The 23,435-nt window shown below is 42.0% G+C and overlaps 1 protein-coding gene across 5 annotated transcripts in view; it reads right to left on the bottom strand.

Annotated features, from left to right (window-relative positions):
* Positions 1–23,435, bottom strand: part of EYA2 (EYA transcriptional coactivator and phosphatase 2) — a 272,105-nt gene that overhangs the window by 105,860 nt on the left and 142,810 nt on the right. For all 5 annotated transcript variants that reach the window (XM_063076219.1, XM_063076213.1, XM_063076199.1 and 2 more), the window contains 2 exons: positions 2,689–2,756; positions 406–583 (listed from right to left, as the gene is read on the bottom strand). In XM_063076219.1, coding sequence (XP_062932289.1) covers positions 406–583; positions 2,689–2,756 — 246 coding nt within the window. The remainder of the gene's footprint in view (positions 1–405; positions 584–2,688; positions 2,757–23,435) is intronic.

Here is a 23,435-nt window from a genome sequence, read left to right as displayed (position 1 = left end):
TGTGGAATTGTGTGTGTCTTTTCTAAATGGAGAAGACATTACTCAGCTCTAACCAAGTGTTACTCCTTGGTAATGTGGACCTAGAGTGGCTAGATCTTTCAAGAGAAGCCAGAAATTAGAATTTTTAGGTAAACTTTTCTGACTTTTCAGCACCGCACTCTACCGAGTGAGCCACAGGCAGGCCTAATATACTTTCTGACTTTTCATCATGGGTACAATTAAACACACATACATAAACAGAAAGGTTAAAAACAAAAAACAAAAAAAACCCCAAATAAGTCTGAAAGATGAATTTAGCTCTTGGGTAACCAGCTCATTACAGTTGGGACCTATGTCCGGGTCCACCCTTCATGTAAGAGCTCAGGCCGTGGCCATGAATGGGCACATGGCAGTGAGTATACGTACTGGCAAGTGACTCAGAACTCTGGTTGGGGACGTTGTGAGATGCCTCCTGGAGGACGTAGGTGGACGTGGAGAGGGGCGAAGGGCAGATGCTGCTGGCCGGGACGTAAGGAGGGTTGTAGGATGAGCTGTAATACTGGGAGTACTGGCTCTGTGGGAAGCCAGCGTAGGAAGGATAGTCCTGGGAAGAGAAAACATGAACAAGAGATATGAGTGAAAAAGGCTGTCTGGGCTTTGGCCTCAGTCAGCCCAGCCACCCTGCCTCTCTCCCTATTAGAATAAAAACTCTCTGAGGGCAGGGACTGTCTTCATTTCGGTTTTCCCTGAAGCAGACCAAGATTCAAGTGCAAGTGATATATTTGGAGTGACAGAGACACCAAGAGGGGGTTGGGGAAGTGGGACAGCAAAAACAAGAGAAGGCAGCCGATACAGGGGCTTCTGCAGGGGCGATTGGAGCCAAATCCTGCTGGGGAAAAGCTGAGATGTATAACCCTCTCTCAAGGGGCGAGGGAGCTGGGGTTTTTATACGCCAACTCGTCAGTTCCTGAGAGTTGCTCTCAGGGGGTGTTAATTCCTGGCACATCCTGCCTGCCCTATGCACTGATTCTAGAAAAAACTTTCAGGCCCAGGGATGCAGATCTGGCAGCTGGAGGTCAGCAGGTGACCTCGAGGAATATGAGTGTAGCCCTGAGAGCATCTGTCTTTTTCACCGTTGTATCCCCAGCACCTGGAACAGTACCTGGCATATATCGTTACTCAATAAATATTGGATAAATGAATGAATAAATGAATGAATAATAGACTTCACACACACACACATACCCAGGAGACTAGGTGACATTTTAGGTGCATGGGGGTGGGGTTTGCAAATACAGCAGCACCTGTACAGCATTAGGGTCCAGAATATTCTAGGAGGAAGTCATGGAGGTCAAATCAATAGATGCCTGTCCTCTGATCAAGCTTTGCTTAAACAGGAGATATTTCAATTCTTCCCCAATAGTCATTGTTCCAAATATTCTGTCCATCATCACCAAAAAATTGTGCTTCTCCACCCTGCAAGGAACTTATGGAAAGTTCAGCTTGCAGGGTCCCACTCCAGATCTCCTGAGTCAGAATTTCTGGGGAGTAGTGTTTTTGACAAGTTCTTACTGTGAAATGGACAAACACCCAGAGTTAAGAACCACACCTTAAAAAGTACTGTTTTACAGGGAGAGGTTGGCCAATGGGTGGTACAAAATTACAATTAGATAGGAGGAATAAGTTCTGATGTTCTATTGCACAGCAGGGTGACTGTGATTAACAGTTAAGTTTTGTGTATTATATAACTGCTAGAGGAGTGGCTTTGAATGTTTTCACCACAAAGAAATAAGTGCATGAGGTGATGGTTACACTAACAACCCTGACCCGATTATTATGCAACATATACATGTATCAAACATCAGATTGTATCTTATAAACACGTACAATTGCAATATGTCAATTAAATAACAATAAAAAAGAACAAAAAAGTACTGTTTTATTTACAAGTATTTATCTATGTATGTAGTACACATAGTACAAATATACAAAATAATACAAAATATATGAAATATTTTTCATATTTTCCAAGTTTTAAAGTATTTAGTTTCTTTAGCTTACTGAAGAAGAAATAATGCATTCCTCATATTTAAATATGTTAAATATTCCTAAAGCCCATCTACCCTGGGGTTGTTTCATTTTAATACTATCCTGGAAGAATGTTAATCTTTTGTTTCAAAATAATTTTAGACTTACAGGAAAGTTCCTGTACACCTTTAGCAGGTTAATTCCTAATTAACTCTCAAAGTAAAACCAGGAGAATCAAAATATTAGCCAGCATTCACCTTTATAGGGTTGACTTAGTTCAATTTAACAAGCATTTAGAAAGCCCCCATTGTGTGCTGGGCACACGACACTGGGGATGCAGACGTGACAAGGTACACTGTCCTCCCTGAGAAGCTCTAGGTCTGGTGAAAGCACACACACGTTTACGTCCATATATTCCAGATTCAACAGTCAATGGCAGCCTTGGGCGCAGGTCAAGACTGAACATATATCATTACATTTTGGGAATCTTCTAATAATTCCAATTCTGCCTGTTTACTACGTTTTTCCAGTGGCCTTTTGCACAATCCAACCCCTGTAGTCTCCAAACCCAGGGAATAAGAGGCAGAGTTTCTGGTGGGGATTGTGTGCATAAATATCCCCCTGATAGGGGAATATTTAAGGAAAGAACCGAGAAAAGAACTGATGGGGAGCTATGTTTACCTGGTGCACACTCCCGAATCCAGCAGCATTGGTCAGTCCATTTGCTCCTTGATAGATCCCTGCCGTGCCTGTGGGAAGGAGGAACAGGGTACAACAGATCAGATGTCTTATAACCAGAGAGGGATGTGGAGGAAACGGACGCAGCGGCAATGTCGTTTCTTTGAAGTCTGACAATCTGGGGTAGAATCTGTGACCTACCAAATCTCTCTGAACCTCAGTTTCCTCAATAGACGAGGAAAATAAATAACATCTGTTTCAAAGGATTATAGTGAGGATAATGAGATAGTGCACACAACACAGATTCTGGCCCTTGATAATTAGGTTTTACAAAATTATTTATTTAAAAATATTTTGGTAAAATATAAACAGCATAAAGTTTACCATCTTAACCCGTTCAGTGGCATTAAGCACATTCACACTGTCATGCAACCGTCACCACCAGCCATCTCCAGACCTTTTTTTCAAGTTGTAAAGTTAGAACTCTGTCCCCGTCAAACAACTCCCTGTTCCCCCTGCTCTGGTAACTGGGTTCTACTTCCTGAGTCTACGGATTTGACTACTCTAGGAACCTCGTATAAGTGGAATCATACTGTATTCATCCTTTTGTGTCTGGCTTGTTTTGCCTAGTGCAATACCTCCAAGGTTCACGCATCAGATTGTTTGCACAATCTGGCTCCTTTCGCATGATCTGACACATGCCAGAATTTTCTTCCTTTTAAGGGTGAATAATATTTCATTGTATAGATATACCACACTTTATTTATCCATCCATCAGTTGATGGATATCTGGGTCCTTTCTACCTGTTGACTACTGTGAATAATGCTGCTGTGAATATGGGTGTACAAATATCTCTTAGAAATCCTGCTTTCAATTCTTTTGGGTATATACCCAGAAGTGCAATTGCTGGGTCATATGGCAGTTCTATTTCTGAATGCTTTTGAGGAACCTCCATACTGTTTTCCATAGGGTGCACCATTTTACATTCCCACCAACAATGCACAACGGTTTCAATTTCTCCAAATCCTCATCAATGCTTATTTATTATTTTTTTTAGTTTTACAGGAGCCATCCTAATAGGTGTGAGGTAGTAATAATTGTGTTTTAAATAAATGCATAAGATGACTGTACCTCTTTGAGCTTCAGTTGGGAATAAAAATACTACTATTACTACTAGTGAGTACTATTTGAAAATGCTGTCTAGTGAGTAAGTAAATGAGTGAGCGAGTGGGGTGTCATTAAAGACAGAGTGGTCAGGGAAGGCCTCTCTGAGATGACGTTTGAGCTGAGACATGAATGACAAGAAGAGGCCAGTGATAGAAACATCCCAGGGGAAGAGTATTCACCACACTGAATGCAAAAACCCTAGGGTGGGGTTAGCTCGGTGGGCTGGAGCAACAGAAAAGGGGCCACTAGGGCAGGAGCCTAGAGAGAAGAGGGTGGCTCCAGCAACAACTACAGTGAACTAGTGTGTGTCAGGCACCATCCTGAGCTCTTCATGAGGAAAGCGAAGCATAGGGAAGTTGAGTAATGTGTTCGTGGCCACTGCGATTGATTGTAAGTGATAGCAGCTGGGACTGGAACCCAGGGCGTCTGGCTGGAGCCTGTGTTCTCAGTACAACTACATGCTGCTACTTCTTTTTAAACTGTTTATGGAGTACAATTCATATACTATAAAATTCCTCCATTGTGTCAGTTCAATGCTTTTTAAAGTAATTTAATATAATTGTGTATCACCATGATCCTGTTTTAGAACATTCCTACAGCCCCCAAAGTTCCCTCGTACCCGTTTGCAGTCAATCTCCACTCCCACCCTCAGCCTCAGGGAGCTGCTGGTCTGTTGTTGATTCTATAGAAATTTTTCCAGAAATTTCATATAAATGGGACCACACAATATGTACTTGCTGGTGTCTGGCTTCTTTCACTTAGCATAATGCTTTAGAGGCTCATCTATGTTGGAGGGTGTATCAGTAGTTCATTCCTTTTTATTGCCAAACAGTATTCCATGTACGGATGTATAACATCCAATTTTTGGCTATATGCAAATTTTTAGGATAATGCAACCATAAGCATATGTGTACAAGTCTTTGTGTGGATTATGTGTTCATTTCTTTTGGGGAGATCCCTAGGAGTAGAATTGTGGAGTCATGCGTATGTTTAAAGTTCTTTTTAAGAAACAGTTTTAAGAAACTGTTTTCCAAAATGGCTGTGCCAGTTTACATTCCTATTAGCAATACATGACAGCTCCAGTTCCTCCAGCACCTGGTATTTTCAGTCTTTCTGATCGTAGCCATTCAAGTAGGTATGGACTGGAATCCCACTGCGGTTTTAAGCAGCATATTTCTGATGACTAACAATGTTGGGCATTTTTCATGGGCTTATTAGCCACTCATAATCCTTCTTTGGTGGAGTATCTATTCAAACCTTTTGCCCATTAAAAAAAAAGTTATGTTTGTCTTCTTATTATGGAGTTATAAGAGTTCTTTATATATTCTGGATACAGGTCCTTTATCAGATACATGATTCATGAATATTATCTCCCAGTCTGCAGCTTGTCTTTTTATTTTCTTAATGGCGTCTTTTGAAAAGCAAAAGATTTTAAGTTCTCAATTTTTTCTTTTATGGATCTTGCTTTTGTTGCCTAACCCAAAGCCACAAAGATTCTCTCCTATGTTTTCTTCTAGAAATTTTGTGGTATTTGCTCTTACATTTAGGTCTATAATCCCATTTAAGTTAATTTTTGTGTATGGTGTAAGGAGAGGGCCTAAATCCATTTTTTCACACATGTGCATACAGTTGTTCCTGCACTCTATAAAGTCTATGCTTTCCCCCATTGAATTACTTGGCACCTTTTTAAAAATTAACTGACCATAACTGTTAGGGTTTATTTGCGGACTCTCTATTCTGTTTCACTGATCTATCTATCCATACACATTCCATCCTGTCTTGATTACTATAGCTTTATAGTAAGTTTTCAAATCTGGTAGTACAAGTTCTCTAACTTTGTTCTCTTTCAAGATTGTTTTGGCTTCTAGTGACTTTGCATTTCCATATAAATTTTAGAATAAGCTTGTCAATTTCTACTGAAAGCTAGATGGGATTTTGGTAGGGACTGGACTGAATTGATATACTTCTCTTTCTATAAGACAAAGTCATATGAAAGTTGAGGCCCGAAGCTGCAGGACCCAGAGGCCTGGAAAATGGCTTGTATTTGATGTAGGTGCATGAGCTGCTGTCGGATTTTTAAAGCAGGAGCTTACACAACTGCATGCACATTTCTGAACGTCATTCATACGATCTGCTGGGTAGGAAACAGATGGCTACTCAAGTGAACTGTGACCCATATCAAACAAGAAGCTTCTAGAGTCCAGGGATACTTTTTACATAGTGGCTGGAAGGAGCACAATGGACTCCAGAGACTTTCTTCCTGGGGATTGGGTAGGAGAAGATAAGAGGACAATAAAGGTGCCAGAAACACATCCATGAATGTTCAAGATGATGGATCCAACTGGACTAAAGGATCCCAACCCTTGCTCTGCACAACAATCTCCCAAGAAATTAAAAACAACAACAACAAAAAAACCCCCAACAAAACAGAACAGTGTGAGGGCTCCCACCCACAGATAGTCTGATTCGAGTTAGTCTGGGGTGAAGCCCAGGCATCAGTATTTAGAAAAAAACTCTTTGGGAGTTTCTAATGCACAGCAAGGATTGAAAGCCAACAGTGGATGCCAAATCCTTTATTGTGCAAATGGGAGATTGAGGCCCAAAAAGGGAAGACAAACGATGCTGATGCTGTGCCACAGAGACTCAGCAGCAGAGAAGGACTCGGACCCTCTCCCGCTTCCCAGCTCACTGCTTTCCATGGCAGCATGTGACTCCTCTGCACAAAGGCACTGGGGCCACTGATTGGTTCACGTGCGCATGCATGCATTCGTGCATTCATTCAGCTGAGACTACTGAGTGCTTTGTGTACCAAGCCCCGTATCAGGTACTTCCTACATCATCTTGCTTCATTCTCACGCCAATTCCGAGAGGAAGGTACAATTAAATTTCCATTTTCTATACAGAGAAACTGAGGCTTAGGAATGCAACTTGCCCGGTGTCATAGAACTGTTAGGCTGTGGAGCAGGGATTCATTCTCTCATTCACTCATTCATTTATTGTGCTGGTACAGAGGAAAAATAATTTGAATGACAATTGATGTCTTATCAGGAATCACAGAGGCCAGAGGGAAGTGGCACAACATTTTTCATGTGCTTAAAAGAACCAGCAACCCAGAATTCTATATACAGAGACAATTTCCTTTGGGAATGAAGGGAAAAGCCAGACATTCTCAAATGAAGGGAAGCAAAGAGAGTCTGTCACAGCAGATCTACCCTGAAGGACTGGGTATAGGAAGTTCTTGCAAGAGAAAGAAAGTGACTTAAAAAAATCTTGAAACATCAGGAAGGAAGAAAGAAAAAGGAAAACAGTAAAAATATGGGTAAATAAAGTCACTTAAGATAGTTCCTCTCTGTGTGGTTAGGCTAGCAACTCCATATATAATCAGGTTCGTTTGTTTCCGTTTCCTATCAAATTTTAGGACTTACTTTTTCAAATGGGTTTAATAATTACATAAAATATTTACACAGTTCCAAAGTCAAATCTACCAAACAAACAATGTCCTTATCTTGGGGGCGGATATACGCTGGGTACTGGGAAGGCAGTGGAGAAGAAAGCTTCCAGTCAGCTGCTTGTATGGGGAGCTTGGGGGCACAAGGGTCCTGTAATGCTGACTGGGGAAGGGGTGGGGTCAGGGAAGCCTTCCTGAAAGAAATGACATCTAAACCAACTTCCAAAGGATGAATAGGAGCTAGCTGGGTGAATGGAGGAACATGACCACACTGGGCCTTCTCTCCTGGTCTCCATTACACAGTGGCTTGTTTAAGGCTCAGAAACCATAGAATTTGTCCACACCTGTGCTGCAGGCTGGGATCCTACTCTGTCTGCAATGGCCTGCCTGCCCAGGCATGTTTAGCAGAAGGCCTAGGCCAGCCTATTCCATTCAAGGTTATCTGTTTGGTCCTGGTTACCATGGCGACCCTAATGCTACAGCTTAGGATGCCACCTGCTTCAGGAAGAGTCCTGGATTTGTGTTTCCTCTTCTGATTTCTCTTTTCTTTTGTGTCAACCTTCTGATGATGACTTAGGGCAGGTTTTGAAACAAATAGGCTTCAGTCTTGTCCCCTGGTATTCTTCTTCCCAAATAGCCTCTTGTTTATTTTCATTTTGTGACCCAGGGTCATCTGAAGAATGGACAGCTGAACACACTGCCGTGCAAGGGGAGTCACAGAGCCCCCGTAGCAAGAAATCCATCCAGTGCCAGGGAGGACTGGGGACGATGGGGGCATGTGGCCCCAGAAATCTTGTGCCACCGTATGTGGTCTTTGGAGGGTTTTTACAAACAGACCAGCCTGGTGCTGGAATGTTAAACACTGACCTCTTGCCTCCCTTGTAGCTGGTGCAATGCCCAGCGAGGGCTGGGGAAGGCAGGGATGAGATGAGGAAAACGTCCTCTCTCAGGGTAATGGTGGCAGGTCCGTGAGGGGTCCCCTGATATCCATTCAGCCCTTCTCTCTCGTATTAGTAGAATCTCTGTTTTTAAGCTAGTCACATGGCTGATTAGAATAAACACTACAATTCCCAGCTTCCCTTGTGGCTAGGTGTGGCCACATGATGAATTCTGGGCAATGAGATAGAAGTAATGTGTGCAAATTTCTGATTTTGCCTTTAAAGGACAGGGGTGGGTCTTCTCTTTCCCTGTGGAATGGGACCATCTTGGATCAAGATAATAGGAGCCTGGACCCCTGTCACATTTGCAGAGCAGAACTGCCGCATCGGGTTGACCTTTTAGGTGGGAAAGAAATACCCTTCCCTCTTGTTGAGCCTGTTGCAGCAGAGGACTGCTACCTTTTTTTGGTTTACTGGTTTTCTTGGGTTTTAAGTAAGAGTAGGCTCTCAATGCCTGACGAAGTAAAACAATTTTTAAGTGGATATTCATTCATTCATTCATTCATCTGTTCATTCACTCATTTATTCAACAATTTATTTCCTAGTGATGTAGCAAATATTACCATGTGTGGGGCACTGTTTTAGATATAGTAATAAGCAAGTAGTTGATGCTGAATTTCAAAGACAGACAGACAGCAATCAAGGGAACAGGTATATAAGAATTAAGATAATTCCAGACAGACCAAAACGTGGTGACGCACTAGTGCAGCACTACTGAGGACTGCAGACTACTGGTGTCTGCCCACAAACTGTTAATTATCAGTCCACGATGAGATAAACACAGAAATTGAGAACCAGTGTGCAGAAACCTCTAGAGCAATTTAACAGAGTAATTTTATATCTGTTAAATCTAATAATGAAAAAATCAGGCTTGTAATTTATGAGATTGTATTTTAAAATTTTATTGTTTAAAAAATTTTAAAAATGTAAGTAGTTTTAAATCTCATTGTTTCTCAGTCTTTTAAAAAATTATTGCCACCCTTCTCCAATGCTCCTTTTTAGCTTTTTCTCTCCCCTAATTGCCCCTCTTCCCATGAAATTTTAATATTAAAGATATACTGTTTATCTGTTTAGGTACTGTGTGTATAGTTGTCCTTGCTGCATAAAAAAGAGTAGATGACTCTCCACCCCCAACCATTTTTTGCTCCCTTGGGGGTGAAACTGTGATTTGTAAGAATACACATTCTAGTAATTCATTTTTATTGTATGTTACATTAAATGAAGGAAAAAGCCCTGGTCCTTCACTACAGTGAATACGAGAAGCACTGGGTGACGTAGTATCTGGAGGTGGCCTCCATACCCAGTGAAGAAAATTCCCTTGCATTGGACGCTGTGCTAGGGCTGTTACGTACAGTGACTTGGTCGATGCGTTACTGCCCTCCAAGGTAGGTATTGTTATTCAGTTTACAGAAACTCAGTGTTGGAAATGTTCCATGACTCAACCACAAGTGAGTTGAAAACCGCTGCTCTTTCACCCCCACTAGGTTGGCCGTAATAAAAATAAAAAGAAAAAAGTAAAATACCAGGTGCGGGTGAGGCTGTGGAGAAAGTGGAACCCCTCATGCACTGCTGGTGGGAATGGAACATGGTGCGTAAAAAGTGGTGGAAAACCATTTGATGGTTCCTCAAGAAGTTTGTTAAAATGTACCCCAAAGGACAGACCAAATGGACTCACTGTGGTTAAAATAGACATCCACATTGTTAAATAGAACCAATGTTCGCAGCAGGAGGGAAAGGGCAGACATGTAGTTCTCAGCCTACAAGTATTATCTTTCTAACTGTTAGAAGTTTTCTTTTCTGTAACTCAGCCACGGCAACTCTCAGAAGACAACGCCAAGTAGCTCTAGCTGGGAATTCTACAGTGACCTCCAACAAGTCACCTGGTGCCAGCCACCGACCCCCTCCTTCTCATTCTTGAGGTCCCACTGTGGATCCGAGTAGACAGAAACAGACTCCAAGGACATTCTTCTCCCTCTTTCTGATAAGAGAGGCCACATCAAAACCAGCCAGGGCCAGTCTATAGGGCCTGCGCAGTAACACACCTTTGTGCTATGTGCACCCACTGCGCATGTGTGCAGCCTTCCCCAGACATACTGATAGCGTTTATCTAGGTCCACTGAATGTGTGTGTCAACGTGATCCTAGGAGGCATAAATACCAGCCTCCTCTCCGTCCCAATTGGAGTGCTTGTCTTCGGTTCTGCCCAAGTCTGCATGCCCAGATCTGCAGATTGTCTCTTTCCTGCAAAGTAAAGTCTCCCTTTTCTCTCCAGTGTATTTTGTGGTCCTATTTTAACAAGGTGCACATAAAGTTACCATATGACCCAGCAATTATACTTCGGGGTATATACCCAAATGAATTAAAAACAGGTATTTAAACAAAAACTTGTACACATATGTTCATAGCAGCACTATTCACAACAACCAAAATGTGGAAACAATCCAAGTGTCCATCAACGGATGAAAGAGTAAACAAAATATGGTAGTATCCATACAGTGGAATGTTATTCAGCCCTAAAAAGGAATGAAGTACCAATACTTGCTACAGTGTGAATGAACCTTGAAAACATTATGCTGAGTAAAATAAGCCAGACACAAAAGTCCACATGTTGAATGATTTTCATTTATAGTAAATATCTAGAATAGGCAAATCCATAGAGACAGAAAGGAGATTAGTGGTTATGGGGTGGCGGTGGGGGGTATTAGGGGTGACAGCTTCACGGGTATGGGGTTTCCTTTCGGGACGATGAAAATGTCTTGAAATTAGAGGTGGTGGTTTCACAACATTATGAAAGCACTTAAATACCACTGAATTGTATATTTAAAAATGGTTAATGGTTAATTTTATGTTGTGAGAAGTTTACCTCGATTAAAAAACAAAGCAAAACTGCTGTTCCCACCACCTCCCAGTTCTGCCCCCACGGCAAAAGGAGAGGCCCAGAAAGGTCAGGACCCTGCTCCTGCCACCCTCCGGGCGCTCCTGGCCTGGAGGTCCGAGAGAAGAGACTAGATCTGAGTTTTAAGGACTCCTGAACCCTGCCTGGAGTTCAGGAAACAATTCTCTACCTTCAGCACCAACCTCGTTTTCTTTCCTTTTTGGGGCAATATTATGGCTTAATGCTAACCCGGCTGCCGAGGTTCTCTGCAGAAGGTTCTTCTCCTCGGAGGGAAGACGAGCCAGGCCCAGCCTCCCAAGCAACAGGAGCCCCTTTCTGAGATCACAAAATAGCTCTTGTACGCTGAAGCTGCTTATCATACGGGTGAGGTTTTGGATCTTTCAAAATGTTGTCAGTTCGAAAAGATCCATTCTCCCTTATTACAGCTGCCAGGAGGGCCAGGGTCCCCAGGGGGACACACTACGTGTCGATTGGGAAGTGAACAAGTTTACTGCACTGATTTCCCACAATTTGTGTCTCCCTGTTTTCCCAAAGACTGGAGGTGGTTACTAAGGGTCGGGGCTGCCTGTGATATGGGGGTGAACTCCCTGTGAACTCAGCCCCAGCTGTGCAAAGAGGGCACTTCACAGGGGCCTAGTAAATTCCAGACCTGATTTTACATGGGGCATTTGACAAACAAAAATCACATCTATATGGATATGTTTATTTTTATTTATTTTTTATTTTATTTTATTTTATTTTTTTTTAATTTTATTTTGTCGATATACATTGTGGCTGATTATTGCTCCCCATCACCAAAACCTCCCTCCCTTCTCCCTCCCCCCTCCCCCCCAACAATGTCCTTTCTGTTTGCTTGTCGTATCAACTTCAAATAATTGTGGTTGTTATATCTTCTTCCCCCCCCCCGTTTGTGTGTGTGTGTGTGTGTGTGTGTGTGTGTGAATTTATATATATTAATTTTTAGCTCCCACCAGTAAGTGAGAACATGTGGTATTTCTCTTTCTGTGCATGACTCGTTTCACTTAATATAATTCTCTCAAGGTCCATCCATGTTGTTGCAAATGGCAGTATTTCATTCGTTTTTATAGCTGAGTAGTATTCCATTGTGTAGATGTACCACATTTTCCGTATCCACTCATCCGATGATGGGCATTTGGGCTGGTTCCAACCCTTGGCTATTGTAAAGAGTGCTGCGATAAACATTGGGAAACAGGTATACCTTCGACTTGATGATTTCCATTCCTCTGGGTATATACCCAACAGTGGGATAGCTGGGTCGTATGGTAGATCTATCTGCAATTGTTTGAGGAACCTCCATACCATTTTCCATAGAGGCTGCACCATTTTGCAGTCCCACCAACAATGTATGAGAGTTCCTTTTTCTCCGCAGCCTCGCCAGCATTTATCGTTCATAGTCTTTTGGATTTTAGCCATCCTAACTGGGGTGAGATGGTATCTCAGTGTGGTTTTGATTTGCATTTCCCGGATGCTGAGTGATGTTGAGCATTTTTTCATATGTCTGTTGGCCATTTGTATATCTTCCTTAGAGAAATGCCTACTTAGCTCTTTTGCCCATTTTTTAATCGGGTTGTTTGTTTTCTTCTTGTACAGTTGTTTGAGTTCCTTATATATTCTGGATATTAATCCTTTGTCAGATATATATTTTGCAAATATTTTCTCCCACTCTGTTGGTTGTCTTTTAACTCTTTTAATTGTTTCTTTTGCTGTGCAGAAGCTTTTTAGTTTGATATAATCCCATTTGTTTATTTTTCCTTTGGTTGCCCGTGCTTTTGGGGTCGTATTCATGAAGTCTGTGCCCAGTCCTATTTCCTGAAGTGTTTCTCCTATGTTTTCTTAAAGAAGTTTTATTGTTTCAGGGTGTATATTTAAATCCTTAATCCATTTTGAGTTGATTTTAGTATACGGCGAGAGGTATGGATCTAGTTTCATTCTCCTGCATATGGATATCCAGTTATCCCAGCACCATTTGCTGAAGAGGCAGTCCCTTCGCCACTGAATCGGCTTGGTGCCTTTGTCAAAGATCAGCTGACAGTAAGTGTGTGGGTTGATTTCTGGATTCTCTATTCTATTCCATTGGTCAGTTTGTCTGTTTTTATGCCAGTACCATACTGTTTTGGTTATTATAGCTTTGTAGTATAGCTTAAAGTCAGGTAGTGTTATGCCTCCAGCTTTATTTTTTTTGCTCAGCATTGCTTTGGCTATGCGTGGTCTTTTATAACAATCATAAATATGTATGCACCCAATGTTGGAGCAGCCAGATTTATAAAACAAACTCTATTAGACCTAAAGAAGGAAATAGACACTAATACCATAATAGCAGGGGACCTGAACACTCCACTATCAATATTAGACAGATCATCTAGGCAAAGAATCAGTAGAGAAACACAAGATCTAAACAAGACTCTAGACCAATTGGAATTGGCAGATATCTACAGAACATTCCACCCAACAACCTCAGAATATTCATTCTTCTCAGCAGCACATGGATCATTCTCCAGGATAGATCACATATTAGGTCACAAATCAAGTCTCAATAAATTCAAAAAAATTGCAATTATCCCATGTATCTTCTCAGACCACAATGGATTAAAACTAGAAATTAATAACAAACGAAACTCTGGAAAATATACAAACACATGGAAATTAAACAGCATTCTACTTAATGACATATGGGTCCAAGAAGAAATCAAGCAGGAAATCAAAAAATTTATTGAAACTAATGAAAACAATGATACATCATACCAAAACCTGTGGGATACTGCAAAAGCAATATTGAGGGGAAAATTTATCGCATTAAATGCTCACTTCAGAAGAATAGAAAGATGGCAAGTGAACAACCTAACACTTCACCTTAAAGAACTAGAAAAACAAGAACAATCCAAACCTAAAGTTAGCAGACGGAAAGAAATCATTAAGATCAGAGCAGAACTGAATGAAATTGAAAACCAAAAAACAATACAAAAGATCAACGAATCAAAAAGTTGGTTTTTTGAAAAGATAAATAAAATTGACAAACCATTAGCATGGCTAACAAAAAAAAGAAGAGAGAAGACTCAAATAACCAAAATTAGAAATGAAAAAGGCGATATTACAACTGATTCATCTGAAATACAAGGAATCATTCGAGACTACTATAAACAACTATACGCCAACAAATTTGAAAATCTGGAGGAAATGGATAAATTTCTGGACACACACAAGCTCCTAAAACTGAACCGTGAAGATGTAGAAAATTTGAACAGACCAATAACAATAAAGGAGATTGAAGCTGTTATCAGTAGGCTCCCAACAAAGAAAAGCCCAGGACCAGATGGATTCACAGCAGAATTTTACCAAACATTCAAAGAGGAATTGACACCGATTCTTTACAAACTATTCCAAAAGATTGAAACGGACGCAAATCTCCCAAACTCATTCTATGAAGCAAACATCATCCTGATACCAAAACCAGGTAAAGATATAACCAAAAAAGAAAACTACAGGCCAATATCCTTGATGAATATAGATGCAAAAATCCTCACTAAATTACTAGCAAACAGAATACAGCAACACATACGTAAAATTACTCATCACGATCAAGTGGGATTCATCCCAGGGATGCAAGGTTGGTTCAACATACGCAAATCAATAAATGTGATACACCATATTAATAAACTCAAACACAAGGACCATATGATCATCTCTATAGATGCTGAAAAAGCATTTGATAAAATTCAGCACTCATTCATGACAAAGACCCTCTATAAGTTAGGTATAGAGGGAAAGTATCTCAACATAATTAAAGCCATATATGCCAAACCCACAGCCAATATCATCCTGAATGGGGAAAAGCTGAAAGCTTTTCCTTTAAGAACAGGAACTAGACAAGGATGCCCACTCTCACCACTCCTATTCAACATAGTGTTGGAAGTACTAGCCAGAGCAATCAGAGAAGAGAAGGAAATAAAGGGCATCCAGATTGGAAAAGATGAAGTCAAACTGTCCCTGTTTGCAGATGACATGATCCTATATATCGAACAGCCTAAAACCTCTACAAAAAAACTCTTGGAATTGATAAATGATTTCAGCACAGTAGCAGGATACAAAATCAACACACAAAAATCAGTAGCATTTCTTTTCTCCAATAGTCAACAGGCAGAACGAGAAATCAAGAAAGCCTGCCCATTTACAATAGCCACCAAAAAAATAAAATACTTAGGAATTGAGTTAACCAAGGAGGTGAAAAATCTCTATAATGAGAACTACAAACCACTGCTGAGAGAAATTAGAGAGGATACAAGAAGATGGAAAGATATCCCATGCTCTTGGATTGGAAGAATCAACATAGTGAAAATGTCCATACTACCCAAAGTGATATACAAATTCAATGCAATCCCCATCAAAATTCCAAAGACTTTTTTCTCAGAAATATATGGATATGTTTAATGGAGAGATATTTAAAGAAAACGCTGAGGACTTATGTGCTTTCTAGAAATTTCTCCTCAACTTCTCTGTTGGGAACTGCTCCATGGTGGTCCAAGCTGGATGGACTGACGTCATCTTCCTTCCTCTACCAGTTACTTGTCACCATGTAATCACGTGTGAGAGGTGTAAGCCAGTCCAAGATTAGGGGAGGAAGGCAAATGTGTTGGGGTCATGTTTTGAGATATTGGCTTAGGACCCCTTCTTCCCACAGAGTCCCATCTTGAGTCATGGGCTCCGAGCAGCAGATGAGCAGGAAAAATAGCAGAAATGGATTATGCCAGCTCTTGTGTTCCAGTGTAGGCCCAGGAGTTGGGGAAGATCCGAGATGCAGGCCAGTGCTTCTCAATTCTGTGGAAGAACATTGTTTTTAAATGTCTAACCCTTTGGGTACTAAGATGTGGCTCACTGCACATGATTAGCATGCAACTCACACCACAGGAAATTAAGTTGCCATGTGTTTGGATAATCCTGAACTGGTCTACACCCTGTGCAACAAGACGAGCCTATGATCAAGTGCTTGAATGTTTACCTACTTGCTGTAAATGTTGCTCACTCTTATTCTCAGTTCTGTATGTACATTATCATAGACAGTAACAGTTTGTGGACTGGCCCCCGTGGGTCAGCCAACTATAAATTAGAATGATGTAGGCAAAAGGGCTTAGCAAGAAATATGAAGGAAGAGGGATTTTCTTAAGAGGGGGGAAGAGCAATTTTCCTGGTCTAGAAGAAAGGAGTAGGGCAAGAGGTAAGGGAAGGGGGCAAGCAGAGAAAGACAATGAGTGGGGGGTGCCATGGCAGAGGGATTCTACTCTCTGTATGCACATGCAGCTGCCAAGAAAACAGCAAGACCCTCCAAATCACAAGTGGCTTAAGTAAGGGAAGTTGCTGATGCAGGAGCAATGATAAATGGCTTCAGTGTTGGCAAACGATAGGGAGTGGTGGGGATTGTGGCAAACTGGAATGCACAGGCTCTATCTAAGGGGCAGCAGTTTGTGGCCAACAGTGTTTGGCTCCACCGTAGGCAGTCCCAATTCCTTTCTCCCTTGCTAGTTTCATTCTATAAGGCTGATAAAGACAGACTCTTGCTTTCTCAGCCTCCCTTGCAGCTTTGGGATAGCCATGGTATCTAGTTCTGGTCAAGGAGTTTCTGGGAAAGAATTTTCTTTGGTCCACTTGCCCCTTCCCCCTACTCTTCCCCTGGGACCATGTGAGGACCATGTAATGCCTGGAGTTACAGCATGCATCTTGGGACAGAGGCCACAAACATAAATGCCAAAGTCCCACATGCTGAGGCTGAAGGAGTGAAAAGATGAAAAGAATCTTGTGTTTGGAGGTATAATTGAGCTGCCAGACCAACCCTGGCATCCAGACTTCTTGTTAAATACTCAATAAATATGATATGGTTTAAGCCATCATTAGTTGAGCTTTTTATTACTTGCAGCCAAAAGCATTCCTAATTGATAGAATGCTACCAAGCTCCAGCCAACCTCTGCCATGTAGGAAAGTGAGTCTAACGAAGCCAGGGCTTCTGATTTTTAAGGAGGAATCAGACCTCTGGATTTGTACATGAAATTAGATACTAGAACTGTGAAATAAGATTCCAAAACTGTGGCCAAAATTCTGGAGAGTTTGGGGAAAGCTCTGAAAGACTAAGATGAAACTTTCTTCCATCCCAGGGGAATGATGGCTGGGAAGAGAAATTATGTTGAAATGCTGAAAATAAAGTCAGGTCTATTTTTAAACCCCTTGAGCTCCAGGTGGAGATTTATACATACTATACAAGGAACAGAAGGGGATTCTTTATGTGCCTGGAACTGTGCCTCCACCACGTCAGGAAGCCATGTGGATGGATGCCCATCCCTCTGTTGTCCTGCACCTCGGGTGTGGACTCTGGGTTCATTCATTCAGTTCATGCCATGTTTTCCTCATGAGTCCTCCCAAGACTCCTCTTGACTTATCTGTTTCCTCTCATTCCCCACCACTCATAGGTAATTAATAATTCTGGTGGGCGTGGCTTTATTTAATCCAAGCCCTTGAAAGCCTTTCAGTTATTGGTATTAGCAGTGGACAAATAATAATAATAATAATAATAAAATAGTAATAATAACAGACTTCACTTATTGAGCACTTGTTAAATTCCCCAAGGCTAATCATTTTCCATGCATGATCTTGTCTAATGTCCACCACAACCCTAGGAAGCAGGTCCTCCTGGTAAGTGACAGAGCAGGGTCAAATGCAGTCTGGCCCAACTTGCAGCCCAGGCTGGCAGCCAGCACATGTCCTGCCTTTCAAGTACCTGTGGGAAATAACACAGGCCACTGCCTGCCTCCATTCTTTTGGGCCAACCTAAAATATTCTCACTGTCACCCACAGATTTGGCATGCCATCCCAGGCAGTGCAAAGAAAGCCTCATGGATAACTCCAATGAGCAAGCATCCTCTCATCAATGCTTGCTTTGGAATTCATCTTACAATCTCTTTCTTTATTGCAAAGGGGCCTGCTGTACTGGATCCACAGTGACACTCAAAGGCATATATTTTTCATCTTAATAAAGTCTTATTGATGCTGGTATTAAAATCACACTGCTGAAAACCTTCCAAGACTGCAAGTGAAAAAGGTTTGGAAGTATGATCAGGAGTGATATATAAAAAGAGAGGATATAAAAAGCGGTCAGCAGATAATGTATAAAATGGAAAAGCCACAGGTGTAGAGAAGGGTGAGGCTGTTACAAAACCCACCCACTCAAGTACCCTAAACCTGGCCCAAGTTCCAGAAAGGAACAAATCACAGACCTTCACAGGTCTGTTTCTCTGTTTCTTTTCTTTACCCAGAATACAAAGTGGTGACGACAAGGACTTGGCAAGCCCTAGCCCTGGCCCTACCCCTGACCTGTGGTGTAAATCTTTCATTCATTCAGACAATCACTTGCTTGTCCTTCATTCATAACTATTTACTGAGTGCCTAGTATGTGTGAAGATTTCTATCCGGAGAAAGAGCTAGGTCCTGTCTTTTTGGATCTTAGATACTGGAAGGGGATGGAAGACAACAGAGAATCCACACATAAGTAATGATTTTCCCTGATGACTATGGGCAAGTGGTTGAACTGTCTAAGCCTCACTTTTCCCATCTGTAAAATGGAGCTAAGCATAATTTATTTATTTGGCTTATGACAAGGATTCTGGGAGATTAGGAATATAAAGGTCACAGCCTAGCATAGCGTACATGTTCAGTAAACAGTACCTAGGGTTATTACTCTTTGTGTGTTAGTAATCATCACTGGAGATGCCAAAAATGCTGCTATTCCACTGACTTGCCATTTTAAAAAAAATTCATGGGAATAAAAACATCCAGGGAAGATTGAAAAACCCCCCAAACTCAGACAGGACCAAACAGCAGACCTGAATGAAAACAAAGGCTTCTCGGGTACCCAGATTGAGTTCCCAGCTCTGAGACCAGCAGGGACACATGGCCCACATGCCATGAAGGGAGATGTCAGGTCTGCCTTGCTGCTGCTGAGCTGTCTAGCCCATTTTGCCATCTTCAAAAACCCAAACCCCCTCCCAGAGCCTGTCCTCCCGCATCTTTGCTCCACGTGGAGTCCAGCTCCCATCTGTGTTTAATCAAATCAGTTGCTAAATGTCACAATGGCCTCATTCACAGGTAGCATAAAGCATATTTAACTGGTAATAAAACAATCTGCATTCCTGAGAATGCCATTTCAGATGGGCTGCCCTGTCACTGTGTCTCTGCCATACGAGTTGGAATAATTCTGTGGGTGGGGGCGGGGACCAGAAGAGCAGTAAAGCTGCAGAAGAGAAAGCTTTTGCATGCCGAGCCACTTGTGCACCGTGAAAAGATGTCCACAGTGCAGCACGAGAGTCCTCCAGGCACACACTAGACAGAACACCTACATTTGTTGATTTCAGTTAAGAAGAAGATTGATAAATATGGAAGGCCTCTTAGAAGGGGTGGCATTTGAGCAGAAGCTAGATGGATAGGAAGGATCCAGCGACATGAAGACACAGGGAAAGAGCATTCCAGGTCAGGAGAAACAGCAAGTGCAAAGGCCCTGAGGTGGGAGGAAATGAAAAAAGCCAGTGTGAGTGAAATGGAGAGAGTAAGGGAGCAATAGGTGAGATAAGGTCAGAGGGGTCTTCAGGGGCTGAATTATGTAGGGCCTGAGCAGTGGGGAGAGGTAGGGGTCACAGCAAGGTGTTGGGATTTATTTCTGATTGCAATGGGAAGTACTAGATGGGGCTTTTAAGCAGAGGAGTGACATGATCAGATGCAACATAGGGAAAGACCGACTGTCTGATTTCACCCAGTGTGGTGGAAACAGATCAGGGGATCATAGTGGATCACAAGACGAAATGCACTTCCTGCTAAGGATTTCCTCTGCAGGGATTCTTGGGAATGGTAACCCATCAAGATCAAAGTTTCTGAAGAGAGTAATACATGTTGGAGAGCGATTTTCACTGATATAGTCCCATGGAAGGCGATGAAGTTAGAGATACCTTATACTTCCCCGGTGGAAATTTGGCAGTGATGGAGCATGTGACCCAGCCTGGACCAATCAGTCACAGTGCCCTGACCACAATGACTATCTTAGGGGGTGTGCACCTGAACTAAGCAGGTCCAATGAGAGGGAATCTCAAGATGTGTGGTAAAGAGGCTGGAGCTGCTGCAGCCACTTGGGCACCACGAGAGCAGATTCTGTCAAAGCACAGCCATAAAAGACAGAGAAAGAGGAGAGAAACCAGATCTGGTTGACATTTTTGAGCTCTGGATCCATCTGTGCCTGGAGTCCATAAAACTTTGGTTTTTCAGCTTTTTTAAGTCAATAAATTCCTCTTAAAAATACTAAGCCAGTTTAGGGTGGGTTTTATTTTACTCATGTCTAAAAGAATCCAAATGAGATCAAAAGTTCATAGGTAACAACTAAAGGGAGATGGGCCTGGCATAACTAGGAAACTGGCTGGATGCTCCCATGACTAAGTCCCAGAGTTCCACATCCGAGGGATGTAGGACGAGTAGCAGGAAAAGCCCCAAACAGGATGTCCTGAGGTCAAGTCCAGCTTTGCCCATATATCAGGTGTTGGGTGCTGGGCAAAGAGGGGTGAATGTGCTTGTTTTCTTTCTACACCTGTTAGAAAGGAAGATCTGGGAGGGCAGGGCTTTCTCTTTGGTGCACCTTACTTATCTCAAGTACCACACACATCTGCACAGGTACAGGTGGTGCACAGCAGACACTCAACGATTCTATGTTGAATTGACTCAATGAGAAGACCTGATGTCTTCCTTCAGGAAGATTGATGGATTCATGAATTCAACAAATGTTCATTCATCATCAACACTACGCTGATACTATATTAATTTCAGAGAAAACAGAGATGAAGAAGACATGATCTGTTTCTGCAAGGTCATGCATTCATTCATTCAAGCTGGAGACTGAGAAGTGACCCACCTGCCATTAATTCCACAAATAATGGCCATTCTAAATAGGGTGAGATGATATCTCATCGTGGTTTTGATTTGCATTTTCCTGATGATTAGTGATGTTGAGCATTTTTTCACGTATCTATTGTCCACTTTTATATTGTCTTTTGAGAAATATTTATGTATTTCTCAGGTCATTTGTCCATTTTTTAATAGGATTTTTTTGGGGGGGACTGTTGAGTTGTATATTCTTTGTATATTCTGGATATTGATTTCTTGTCTGATGAATAATTTCCAAATGTTTTCTCCATATTTTTGCAGGTTGTCTCTTCACTGCTCATGTTTTCCTCTGCTGTGCAGACCCTTTTAGTTTGACACAAACCCATTTGTCAATTTTTGCTTTGTTGCCTGCACTTTTGAGGTCTTATTCATCAGGTCTATTCCCAGGCCAGGGATCTGAAGTGTTTTTCCCTCATGTTTTCTTCTAGTAGGAATACAGTTTTGGGTCTTACATTTAAGTCTTTAATCCATTTTGGAGTTGAATTTTGTATGTTGTGAGAGAGAATGGTCTCATTTTATTCTGCATACGGATAATGAGTTTTTCCAGAACCATTTATTGAAAAGTCCTTTCCCCGATGCATATTCTTGGCACCTTTGTCAAAAATGAGTTGGCTGTAAATATGCAGACTTATTTCTGGGTTCTTTACTGTTCTGTTGGTCCATGTGTCTGTGTTTATGACAATCCCATGCTACATTAGTTACCATAGCTGTGTAGCACGGCACCTGTTCTCCCGTTCGGAGTGGGGGAGGAGAAAGAAGTTGGGTCAGCGTTGACCACGGCCCTCGCGTGTATCCCTGTCCACGTTATTGTTTATCTCATTCCCACTAGAATGCAAGCTCCATGAGAGCAGAGACTTTGTCTTTTGTTCACTGTTTTATGCCAAGTTTTCGGGAGAGTAGGAGGCATGTAGTAGGTTCTCAAGAAATAAACTTTGGGGGAAAAAAAGAATGTCTATTTTGTTCTTGGCAGGATTTCCAGCTTCTAGCATGTTATCTGGCACAGAACAAACATTCAATAACAATTTATTAAATGAATAAATGAAAAAAGCAAATGAATTGACCTTAATAATAGTTACTGAATATTGAGCACATACTAAGTGCCAAGCACTATGCTAAGTCCCTTGCCGTGGTTACCCTAGTTTATCTGCCACTCAACAAGGAAAACAACAGAACAAGGTAGGTGATCCCTTTCAACCATTTCACCAATGTTTCCTGAGCACCTACTATGTGCCAGTCTGTCCTAAGCTCTAAGGACACTGCAATGGACAAAATGATGAAAACCACTGCTTCTGCAGAGCTGACATCCTAATGGAGAGGGGCCAAAGGTTAATAGTATGTAAAGTTATGTGTCAGATGGTACCAGGTGCTGGAGACAACCAAAGCAAGGATGGGCGCTTGGGAATGCTCGGGTATGGGTGGGGTCATCAGGAAAGCCTCAACATCTCAGTAAAGAATTGCAGGAGGTGAGAAATTTGAAGCAACTTATAACTCAGATTATAAGTGGCAGAGCTGGGATTTGAACCCAGGACTGTCTGCCTCTGGGGCTTGTTGATTTTCATCTCAATTTTCTCCCACCACCTCCAACCTGGTGTAATTTGCACCCTACTGGAAGGTTCATTAATAGTTTCAGTGGGTGTTTGATTTAGTCTGCTAAAAATTCCTCTCCCACCTTTCTCCCAATGCACCCTAGACCTTGCACATGGGGCACACAGTTCTGACTCCTCGACAGCAGATGGCTGCCTGCTGGGCTGTTTCGATTGAGTGTCGCGATGCCAGCCACGTGCACAGTGGGTACGCTGCAATGGCGAAGCCCTAAAGAATGCACTTTTACAATTCCCTGGCAGCCAGTGCTGAACAACGAGGGGAAGTCTGGCAGAGGCCAGGGTCTCGCTCTAGAGCAAACAGGGGACAACATCTGGTTAGTGACAGGGTGGCCATCCAAAAAACCATGTTATGCTCTCTGCTCTAAAATTTCCTGGCAGTAAAGACAATCTTTTCCAAATTGATACTTTTTCAAATAGAGAGGTCAAGTGCTCACCAAAATGACCTCCCACGGCAATCCTCAAATGTCTTATAAGATCACAAATTCTCTATCTGTCTGCCCTGTTGGGGCAAGGAGCCTCGTAAAACTCTGCATCATTTTCAGGTACGCTTGCTGGAGCGCTGGGCTTGCTCTCTCCGAATGCCTATTCTGCTCCTACAAAGCTGCCTGTTCAAATGTTTACCATTAGGAATAAGGTTCCTTCCGCAGACCTGTAAATTCCAAGCAGGTCCATCTAATGCACCCCAGGAGGATGTGGGAATAACTTATGCAAAAGCC

This window comes from Cynocephalus volans, chromosome 1 (assembly GCF_027409185.1).
Source record: "Cynocephalus volans isolate mCynVol1 chromosome 1, mCynVol1.pri, whole genome shotgun sequence".
Taxonomy (NCBI): Eukaryota; Metazoa; Chordata; class Mammalia; order Dermoptera; family Cynocephalidae; genus Cynocephalus; species Cynocephalus volans.
Note: the sequence above shows the minus strand (reverse complement) of the source record. Positions and strands in the feature narration are given on the sequence as shown.